At 33.4% G+C, this 12,259-nt stretch overlaps 1 protein-coding gene across 2 annotated transcripts in view; it reads right to left on the reverse strand.

The window, feature by feature from the left end:
• Positions 1-12,259, reverse strand: part of ORC3 (origin recognition complex subunit 3) — a 60,912-nt gene that overhangs the window by 28,304 nt on the left and 20,349 nt on the right. For both annotated transcript variants that reach the window (XM_041750832.1, XM_041750838.1), the window contains 3 exons: positions 11,225-11,338; positions 7,387-7,520; positions 6,860-6,923 (listed from right to left, as the gene is read on the reverse strand). In XM_041750832.1, coding sequence (XP_041606766.1) covers positions 6,860-6,923; positions 7,387-7,520; positions 11,225-11,338 — 312 coding nt within the window. The remainder of the gene's footprint in view (positions 1-6,859; positions 6,924-7,386; positions 7,521-11,224; positions 11,339-12,259) is intronic.

Raw genomic sequence — 12,259 nt, forward strand, 5'->3', positions numbered from 1 at the left:
GCTATACACTGGTCATAGCTGCCACTGTTTCTTTTCATAATTGTGTTTAAGATGATTCTTCTCAACAGAGCTATATTTTGCCTAGTAATATTCATTATTTCCCAAAGAGATACGCTTTCTTGTATTCTTGAAACATGAAGACCTTGTGATCTTTCCTAATCTTTGATATAGAGACACAAACAGAAAGAGATTTCTCTATCAAATACTCAAATACCCATTGCTTCTCCTCAAACATCCACACACACTCCAACCTTAGGTCCTTTCCACTTGCCATCTCTCTCTTTGGAATTCCCTTCCTCCAGATTTCTGCATGGCAAGCTCTGTAACTTCCTTTACTCTTTATTCAAAATCCACCTGCTTAGTAAGGTCCTTCTTTAAAATGTCAATCCAACTCCCCATGTACACTAAACTTCATATTCCTTCTATCTCCTTCATTGTTTTCTCCTTAGCAATGATCACTAACACATATTTTATCCATCTATCTCGATAGCACGTAAGCTCCATGAAGGTAGAGGTTTTTGTCACTTTTGTTCATTCCTGTATTCTCAGCACCTAGATTAACACCTGGCACACAGAAAACACTCAAAAACTTCGTTGAGTGAGGAAGTGCATTAATGAATGGAGGACAACCCTCAGTCTCCCTTCTAAATAAGAGCAATCACTTGTCATCTTGCTGGATGTGGGTCAGATTTACTAATTTTTCAACAAAAGATGAAAGTTTGAATTTGTAATGTAAAATGTCTCAATTAGTAAACATTGGCTTGGGTTTTTAAAAAAAACACCATGGACCTAAAAAAAACCCCATATTAATATCAGGCTGTGGGTTGCCAGTCAATGTATCCATACATTTTACATATATATATATATATATAAAACAATGTATTACTAAACAACCTTTTAAATCAGCCCTCTCCAAACACATCAATCCTGTCTGCCATTCAATCAAAATCATTCATCTATTATTGTTTACTAATATGACAGAGCCTCTGTTGTTACTGAGCTGGTTATGTTTTTTTGGAGAGGAAATCAATGGTTATGTAAACTTAAATATAAATAGGTTAAGAAAATATGATCAGATAGAATTATATTTGCCATGATGCTTAGTTTTTGCAATCCTCTTCTAATTTCCATAGTCTTTATCACTTCTGTGTCCAGATTTTAGTTATAGGGTGAAGAATGACCCCAAGAAGACTTAAAGAAAGTATGTAAAAATGGCTGTAAATTTTTATTTGTTCCTTTCAATCAATTCACTGCTGGCAAAATAGATACTGGATTTTAGGAATAAGACGTATCAGCTGGCCAAGAACACAGCATTTTCTCAGTTATCATCTTGCTAGAACTAAGCATTTTTCTCATTAGAGAAATTTTGGCTGACAGTGTTTGATTCTCAGTCTCATCATGTGACAGCTACCCAATAGAGTGCCAAACCACAACTGTCTCCCAGCTTTGGTGTGGCACGAGTGCTTGTCCTCTCATCTGTCTCAGCCCTCTGTTCCCCCTGTTCAGTAGCACTTGATGAAGGGTTTGGATTTGAGCTGCCACTTCCCACCACACTACTGGGCTAATGTCTCACTCATCTGATTATATGAAGTAATTTGTTTTGCAGTTATTTTCTTCCTTCTCTTTTCCTTTTATTATTTTTTCTAATGGATTTTTCCCTCCTCCTGCTCTTAGATCAAAAGAAGCAGAATGAAGAAGTGGAGGCAAAAGTGAAAAGCAGGTTTCTACCAAACTCGTGATCTAATTGTGCCTTTTGATCATGAATCACCATGAAAAACTTACTAAATGGTGAAAAGAACTCCTTGCTCTACCTCTAACTTGCTCTGTGACCTTAGAGATAGTTTACTTCCTCTCTTGGCTGCAGTTCTTCACTTGTAAAATAAGTATACTGAATAAGGTTATCATTCTAATAGGTATATATTACAATTCTAAGAAGTCCAAGACTTGCTTCCTACCTCAACTGATTTAAAATCTAGCTGGGTACATAGGGAATAGAGACATAAAATATTAATGAGTCAGAATAATAAAGCTTCAACTGTCACTGACAAGGGATTGAATCTAAGTTTTCTACATAGCATAAAGTTGAACTCTTTAAGGGTTGAAGTCAAGCCAAATAGCTTTAAGGAAAATTTGAATAAAAATATACTTGATTTTATGTGAAATACATGGAATTAGTCATTTATTAAATATACTGAGCATAATGTAGCTTTTTGACAAAACAGGATTAACATCAATAGCAAATCATTACTAGTAATATAGAGGGTGTGGTTGGTGTTCATAACACAGGATTAAAATGGATCTATTCCTAGCTATGGTGTGAAGACTTGCTTTTTAAAAAAAGTCTTTTGAAAATAAAGAGTATATATGTGTGTGTGTGTGTCGATGTAAATGATATTGGTATATATATACACACTTGTATAAAATATACAACTATATATATTTGGTAGGGAGAAGGGGAATGTTTCCCTTTCTTTATTTGAGCAGCAGAATGTACTGCTGCATGACACCTATCAAACTATAATGGGCAAAGCTGCCTCACACCAAGTGGTTTTCTAAGCCTCCTATAAATTATCCTTACTGTTAATTTGCTACAGTATTTGAAAAGCACATTTGCAATTTCTCAAACACTAATATAGAATCTTAGGCACCTTCTCACCAACTCACCAACTTATACTGATTCTTCAAGAAGTGTCACAGAAAATGTGTGGGCTTTCATGTCAGGTCTGGGTATTAATGCCACATCTTCCATTTGCTAATTGTGACACTTTAGATGGGCAAGTTACTTATTTTTGTGACTCTCCTCATCTATATAAAGGGATAAAAACATCTGTCGTATGCAGTGGCTGTGATTCAAAATGAAACAATGCATTAAAACTATCTACTAATTGGGAAAAGCTGTTAATATTCCATTCGCCCAAAACATTTGTTCATCGAAAGAAAAAGAATTTCTCACTATTCAAAAAAATGGTTCCAGTATTTCAAGGCCTAGTGTTTTTTATTATCAGATAATAATTATGCAAATGTGATATGAAGCCACAATCTTCCTCAAAGCTTTCCTTAATACTAGACTTGAAACAAAACTTCAGGCACAAGCAATAATAAATATCATATCTTTGTAATTATGGAGAATTTGAAAGTTCTGTTTAAGGCATTCTGACAGCTTAATTTCTCATGAACTGTTGTTTCTTAAGTTAAACGTTTAAGTTAAAAAAACAGCTTGATTACTAAAGCAACACTATGAGGCACAAACATGGTAAAAATATAGTAACTTCTCCTTCTATTTCACCTAAAACCCAGAGTTAATAATTTACCTATCTTCAATTAAACAAATGCACTAAAATAAAATTTTAATAAGGAATCTAAATAATTTAACTAGGCAGAAAAAAATTACTACTAATCTCTTTAATGAACAAGTAAATAAAATCATAATATTTTAGAGCCAAAAGAAACTTAAAGACTATCTTGTTAAACTTCTACCACAGGATTCAAAAGCTAGTGAGTCATCAGAAGTTTTGCATTAATAGGAGCTTGTGCAAGCCTATTCTATTCAGCTTACATGTAGGAAAACTTGTTAACTGTCAGAATATACTTTTTGGCCAGTGTACCCAGCTGCACTGCACAATCAATCATTCATGAGACAGACTACTCAGAAATGAAAGGATGCACAGAATCTTTAGTCTTTCGTCAGCTATATATGGCCTTCTAATGTTGTGTCTTAGTTGAACTTCCTGAAGAATCTTCTACAAAGGTATTATGGGTTAGTCAGCTGAATTTTTAAATTTTAAAGACACTCTCAAAAAACTCATGAATTTTATGAAATATGAAGCTGCCATATCGTTTAAAAGCTATTAACTATGAAACTGAGCATCTATAATTCTAAAGGAGTCACAGGTTTGTTTGTTTTTTTTTTTTTTTTTAACATTTTGAGTCCAGTCAGAATAACTGAGATGAGTCATTTAAGTGAGAATTTAGGTTAGTTCTAAATTTAAGAAAAGAAGGTAGGGGAAACAATAAACATTTCCTTCAAGGAATCAATCCAGTTCAAGTGGTTCTCAAAGATGATCTTCAGGGATGCCTGGGTGGCTCAGCGGTTGGGCACCTGTCTTTGGTTCAGGTCGTGATCCCAGGATCTGGAATTCAGTCCCACATCGTGCTTCCTGCATGAAGCCTGCTTCTCCCTCTGCCTGTGTCTCTGCCTCTGTCTTTCACTCTGTGTCTTTCATTCATAAATAAATAAATAAATAAATAAATAAATAAATAAATAAATAAATAAATAAATAAATAAATAAATAAATAATCTTCAGCCCAGGAGCATCAGCATGACCTGGGACCTTGAAGGAAACACAAATTCTTAGGCCCCACCTATGAGCTACAAAAGCTCTGGGAATGGAGGCCAGAAATCAATGTTTTAACAAGCCCTCCAGGTGATTCTGATATATGTTAAAGTTTGAGAACCACTGGTTTAGTTCAACAGGGTAGAAAGCAAAGTAGATTTTCAGAGCAGAAAGAATCTGGATATAAAGAGTATAAATTTCTTTAGAGTATACTTGGAGGTCTAGGTCTTCAAACTCTGAGTATAGAAAATGGATACAAAGTGACAAATTCTACCAGTTGGCATGTATATATAAATAGAACTACATAATCCATATAACTATGCAACATGAGTATTATACATAATATGTATAACACAGAATATATAATACATAAAATTATGTATTCATATTGATCTCAACTTTCATCATAGTGAAAAATAATACTTATGATTTAGATTTATAAAAGTTTTATTGTATATATAAAAGTTTTATTGTATACTCATTTGCTGAACAGACTTTATTATTAACCCTATAAGGAAATCATGCTAGGAATTACTGTCCCATTTTATAGATAAGGAAATTGAGGTTCAAATAGGATGAGTGATTTGTCTAAGGTACACCTGGTTAATGAGTAGCTGGAATTGAAATCCAAGATTCTTGACATCAAAATTAGGATCTCCCTTGTATTGTGTAGTACACACACATATTGACTAATTTTTCATAGACGTCTTCTGTCCTTTGAATTTAGCAGGTAACCTGTACATAACTTTTTTTAGGTAGGGTAAGGGTACAGATCCTTGTGCACCTTCACATTTCTCACTATGTAAAGTCTCAAGAAAATATGCCTTTAAATAACAAAGAATGCATTCCTCAAATGAATACAGCAAAGATAATAAATGGGGCTGATAAGTGCAACAGGAACAAGTATAGTATAAATAAATGCTCAAAAAATACATGAAAAGTTACTGAGAAGCAAAGATCAATGTCAAGCTCTTTCTATAGCAGACCAGCCTAGAGATTCTCTTTGTCATCTCACTAGTTAAAGGTACTTTTAAAAAGCTATTCCTAGCTTCTAAAAAATATACTCTAACAGGAAATGCACTTGGCAACTAGCTGCTCAGCAGAGAGCTAATCCATCTAATCTTAACTCAGTAAACATGCACACATCCTTTTCCACGGGTCCTTAAAGTTCCATTCTACCAAAACAACCTGCGTTAGGATCTGAACACTTCTTATACTGCTCTAAAAAGGTCATAGAGATTACTAAAGTAATTATTAAACCTAGTTTAGAAGTGATTTTATATTATGGCCCAGTGTAGATCCTGCATTAGAAATACCATTTAACAAAAGCCATTGTTCACTATCATATTGTATGTCAATTATACCTTTTTTTTTTAATTTTTTTTTTACCTTTTTTTTTTTTTAAATAAAAAAGCCATTCTAAATATTTTTGAGAATTTACAAAAAGGAGGTAAATTAGTATTCAGAGCTATATAGCACACATGCCCTCTAGGGACTAACACTCTTTCATTCAAAATTTGAAAACAGCATGTATCAGCAAAACCTACACATAGTACTAAGGCTATTTCAATCTCATCTTAATTTTATTAGAATTTTCTAACAACTTTTTCCTTAAAAAAGGCATGAAGAGCCTGAAAACAAGTGTAACACTATGCATTTCTAGTTGTCGGTCCTTATTAAGTAAAATGAAGGTCCATTCATTCCATAAAGCACTGTATCACTCTCAATACTGATATGGAATGGTTTCCAAGATTAAGTGCAAAACAAAACAATATGCAGACCAGCGTATACACCTATCTTCTGTTAAGACAGGGAAATCCTACATTATGTAAAATGACTTGCGTACATGAAGAATATTTCTAGAATGATGCATAAGAAACCAGTAACACTAACTGTATCTAGAAAGGGGAAGTGGGTGGAAGGTAAAGGTGTGAGAGTGTTTTCACTGTATATTATTTTTGCCTTTTGAATTACATACCATGTCCAAGTATCATTTATTTAAGAAAAAAAAAAAAAAAAAACCTTCCTTTGATATTCCCTATGTTGTATTGCTAACTCTTAATTTTCTAAGCTCATTACTTCTTTCCTGGCATTGCATAATCAATATGTACTGATAGTTTTTCAAATGAAATCAATACCCACTTAGCAGTCGGTCCTTAAGCTGCATGGCTTCTTTGTGCCCTTATTTATGACAGCCTTTAAAAGAACATTAAAATGAGACTGCCTGCAGATTCCAAAAATGCTATGTGGAAATGAAGTTGAGATCCAAAGTATTTTCAAAATACACCATAGGATAAATCGTAGTTAACACTTTCTCAATAAAAAAGGTCATCTTTTGGAACTAAAGTTTTGTGTCACCTTCAAGTCACATTCCCATATGATTATTAAGACCCACTAATGGACTGTGAAAAGCATATTAGGATGGACAGATATGTTTTATAAATCCACTGAATAAACACGATGTGCATATTGTTTCTCATTAAGAAAAAAGAATAAAACTGAAACAAATACATCCACATTCCTACCTTCAAAAATCTCTCATTGGTCAATAATGCAACTTGCTTTTCTGAAGCTTGCTTTTCCACGTACCTAAAATTTTCACCATCCCATACACAAAGAGAAAAAAATTAAACATTCTAAAGATTTGAATATCATATGAGGAAAAGAACTACTTAGATTGGTGCTCACATTCTTTTACTTCTTCTCAAAAATAAATTCAAGATAATAGTTATGGTTTAATGCTAATTTTTAACTCATTAAATCAGCTATACTTCATAATCTAGGGATCTAATCATAAACAAAAGCCATAAGCTCCAGAATCAGGAAAGTAATTCTGGAGAATCTGCAAATTATGTCCCTTCACAAAAATATTTTTCTTTATGTTAAATTTTCAAGTCCAACAAAATCTCATGATTGAAAACAGGATTTTACTATGCTCTAAATAAAAAGGTTATTTTTCCTTTCTCCACTTCAAAAATAGCTAGGTCTGAGATCCTTTATTTTACTCCAACCTCTATTATAAGATGTGTTAAACATGCACTTCTCTTTTTACCTTCTAAAAGATGGAAGACGTCGGATGTTTTCACATTGATTATCCGATAAAAAATTTATTCTTCTCTTGGCTTCTGGGAGGTTACAGCACAGAACACTGAGGGGCTGGGAGTAGAAATGTTCTAACAGAGAAAACTGAGAGAAATGGGAAGATTGGAAAAAAAAATGTGAAGATTAAATATATTTGTTTTAGTTTGGCAGTAAATTTTCTGCCCTATGTCTAATTTTAAGGTTTTGTTTTTCTTTAAACAGTAAAAGTATGTAATAATCACAATAACACTGCAAACAATGCATAAATGGTTCTATATCTTTAATATTTTAAGACTGATTTTGTGGACAAGGTCAGAAAATTGTAATCTGTAAAGTATAAACCAGAAGAAACATATAAATGGATAGACTAGCTCTCTGCAGAAGCAACTCACAATAACAGTAAATATTGTGGGACTGGGACGTGACCTCAGAGTCTAATAGATTCCCAAATACTAACAAGAAAGCATCCATCTAAAATCAGTGAAAAAATATAGTCTGCTGATTAAATAAAAATGTTACAATGGTAGAAGCTTTGCCTACCGATAAAAAATAATAATGAAAAATGAGGGATTGTTAAAGAAAATATATATTTTTAACTGAGTTTTATTTCATGAGAAAAAAATGGTACAGTATCTGGTAAATTTTAAGTGTTATAGTAACTAGAATGCTGTGGTCTCCATAGTATAAAGTGGAATGATTTTCCATATTCTACCAAAACTCATAAGATGTATCTCACAAGACTATCCAAATATTAAAAACTAACTCAAAGCAACTTTCTCAAGACCAATTTGGTTTCTCCAGATAAGCTAATACTGGAGAGACAGCTTCCTAAATATTGGACAAATTCATTCTTGGAATGGAAAATACAATTTCCCATCACAAATTAATAAATAAACATGCTGACTTATATATCAGTATTAAGGTATTTGAGCTTGATTTGAGCTTCCTGGGTAAACCTATAATAAATTTCTGAGCCTACAGAACTGAGGACCAGATACCCAAGGTTAGAGGAAATCCTCCAAAATAGTTCATTCTGGAGGAAGTTTAAGGCTGTAAGGCAAAGGGCCAGCCTTAGAAACAAATACAAAATAGAAAGTAACTGTTCAGACCAAGTGCTCATTTTTACATGTATTAACAAAAATCTCATTTCTTATATTTTCCAATTATATTGTGACAGTATTTACTCCAGAGTTAACATCACTTTTTAAACATGAGAAAAGTAAAAAAACAAATAGGGTAAGAGACTTGCTTGGAAAGACGAATGGGAAGAAGTCACAGGAGTTATTAGTAGAGCTGTTAAGTAATAAGTATCCAGTATTACTTTATTTGTCCAAATGTGTTCTCAAAATCTGGGTCAACTAAAAGTTGGTTAACATATTCATCTGATGAAGGAAACACTTAAACATATACAGAATGATTATATGCCCTACTGTAACTCCTATAGGAATCAGGACTTACACATATTTCCCACCCGTGATTAAGAAAACTGGCCAAAGGGGGTATTAATGGCTCTACCATTTATTAGCTGGGCGACCTTGGCCAACCTACTGTACCAAAGCCTGTTTCTTCACCTGAGGAACTGAGGATAATAGTACCTATTAATGAAACAATGTAAATACTTAGTAACATGCCTAGCATGGAGGAGGTGCTCCGTAAATTATGAGGAACCTATAAAATCATCTAATGTGATCTCCTATTTTACAAATGAGGAAACTGAGACCCAGAGAGAGTACATAATTTGGTTAATATCCTTTTCTTTGCAAACTACAGTTTGTATTTTCCAAACTCTTTCTTCTCGACTTCAGTGTTACTCTATTGGTTTTCTTTATTTAGTCTCTTTTTGTATTGCTGTGAACAGCTTGCCATCAGGTTCTAATCCTAGTCCTTTCTTCATTCCTCTGGGTAATGCCAACCTCATTACGTGACTTCACCTACCACCTTTTAATTATAAATCCTAAATATTTCTATTTTTTCCAGATCTTTCTCCTTAGTGCCAAATCTTTATATCCAACATACTTGCAATTAACCATTTACAAAGAGAAACTCATCTTTTCCTAACTGGCTCCTTTATATTAACACACATACTTAATAAACGGTACCGCCTCCAATCCATTTGCCAAGCTAGAACCTGTGAGTGTGTCACTTATGCTCTTCTCTTACACGTCCTATCATCCACTTACTTAGTCCACCAGGTTCTGTTGATTCTATCTCATTCTCAAATCTGTTTTCTCTCTGGTTCCACTATCACTACCTTAGGTTAGCTCCTGTTATATCTTGTCTAGAAAACTGCAGTAGTCCTCAAACAGATCTCTCTCCTTCTACTGTTGCCTTTACCTAGAATGTACCTTTCATTCTAACCTGGTGAGCCCCTATTCCGTAGGCTACACTTCTGTTCTTCTATGGAATCCCCAGGCATGTTTCTTTCACAGCATTGACTATTGAGAACTCTAATTATCAGTAATTCTGCCTCCTTCTCTTAACAAATGAGCAATCTGAAGGCAGAGATTTCCTTGTCCTCTCTATCTCCAGGGCTCAACATAGTTCTTGGCTTATAGTAGGCTCTTGATAAATACTTTTGAGTAAATAAATGAATGAAATAAAATGTAGGAGAGGGGCAAATTAGACATGTGTATCAATTATCATTTAATTTCACATGTTAAGGTAAATATCTTGCTGCTTTAAAATACTCTTTTTAAAAAGTCAGGTTGAGGGGCACCTGGAATTAAGCGTCCAACCTTTGATTTTGGCTCAAGTCATTATCTCAGCGTCCTGGGATCAAGCCCCATGTCATCAGGCTCCCTTCTCAGCAAGGAGTCTACTTGTCTCTCTCCCCCTTTGCCCCTCCCCCCTGCTTGCACACACACACTCTCTTTCATAGATAAACCTTAAAAAAAAAGCCAAATTGAAAAAAAAAAAAGATACATATTAGCCATAAGAGACCACTCCAGTTTTATATTGAGGAAAAATACATATGAGAAATAATTTATATACTTTGAGTCACTACACAAATGTGAGGAATTATCATATTACACTTTTGTACGAAAGGTTACTAATATATTGGTTTTAAGGAACTTGACAATTGGTGTATATTTACAATGATTACACTTTGCTCAAGTATTTTAGGTAGCTACCAAGAGGAGGAAATAATATTAACTTAAATAACTGGAGAATGGGGTATTTTTTTTTTAGATTTAGAACAGATGTTATGAAGCTGAGTTCATGAATTTTCTTCTGGCAATTCATGAAACCTTAGTAAAAATGTATTCCCAATATATATGAATATAAATGAATAAACATACATATATGACTATTTTTATATGGCCCAGGAACTACAAATGTTTTTCATATTAACTGGTTATTTAAAAAGAAGAAAAAGATTATGCAACAAAGTTGTAGCATGCAAAGCCAAAAACATTTAATTTAATATCTGATCCTTTACAGAAAGTTTAATGATCCCTTTTATACAGCATTTCTTAGGTAGAAAGTCTGTAAGCTTTCATCAGAATTTCACAGAAAAAAAAGTCCCTTCCTCCGTACCCACAAATAGTTAAGAATCACTGGAATGCAGGGGGCAATGGGGTGTATTTTTTCATTTTTGACATCCTAATTAACATACTCTCTACATTTTGCTGCAAGGTAACAAAGGATTGATAGAACCTAGAATAATAGAACTTGAATTTACTTATTTTAGATTTTGCCATTTAAAATGCCTTACCACATTAGTTTAAATATGATTATTTAAAATTAAATTAAATTAAAATTATTTAGAATTAGCTTATAAATTTTCATACGCATTACTGTCTTCTTACCTGAAGTCCTTTTATAAAGTTTTGAATTGAGAAATCATGATACAAAAATATGTTGGTCAGAATCTGTAACACTTTTTCACTTAGTTTAAATGGAAACTGAGTTGTAAGAAGTAGCTGAAAAAGATAAAAGAAGGGTAGGATACACTCCTTATTGGTCTTTACTCTTCATAAATATCAAGTATATATTACAAAACAAAGAATGATACTATGACACATAATTATGAAAGCTATAACAGTAGCTAAGGGTTTTTTTTTGTGGGGGGGAGGGGGTCTGATATAAACCAAGACTTATTTTTTTTTTTTTTAACCAAGACTTTAATTTATACAACAGTCACAACCCAAAACAGAAGCTATTCATACTACCCCTCCAGAATCAGATATCTATCATCTACCATTCAATTGCCAATTTAAAAAAATACAATCTATTAACTACAATCCCTCTTGTCCCATCAGAAGCCAATGAAGCTATAGGCTTTGGCAGTTCTTATTATAAGATTTCTTTTTTATCCCTACTGATACACATTACTGAAGAGTAACACATTAATGTGCTGTTGAATGAAAAACCTTGTAATAACAGTTGCCTATTAAAAAATATAAAGTAGGACTTAAAAAAAAAAAACATAAAGTAGGGATGCCTGGATGGCTCAATGGTTGAGCATCTGCCTTTAGCTCAGGTCATGATCTCGAGATCCTGGGATAGAGTACCACATCAGGCTCCCCAAAGGGAGTCTGCTTCTCCCTCTGCCTATGCCTAAGTCTCTGCCTCTCCCTCCCTCTCTCTCTCTCTCATGAATAAATAAATAAAATCTTTAAAAATAAATATATATATATAAAATAGCTGAATTTGAATTATTCAGCTAATTTTCAATGGCCTATAGGAAGAATTTATATCTGAAAATGAAAAGTCATACTAGGCTTTTAAAGCAGAAACATAGTTATAGAAGACCAAATGCATTTGGCCACAACAAGCAATTTCATTTCATTTTATTTTTATGTATTTATTTATTTGAGAGAGCAAGTGAGAGCATGGGAAGG

Source organism: Vulpes lagopus, chromosome 1, assembly GCF_018345385.1.
Source record: "Vulpes lagopus strain Blue_001 chromosome 1, ASM1834538v1, whole genome shotgun sequence".
Taxonomy (NCBI): domain Eukaryota; kingdom Metazoa; phylum Chordata; class Mammalia; order Carnivora; family Canidae; genus Vulpes; species Vulpes lagopus.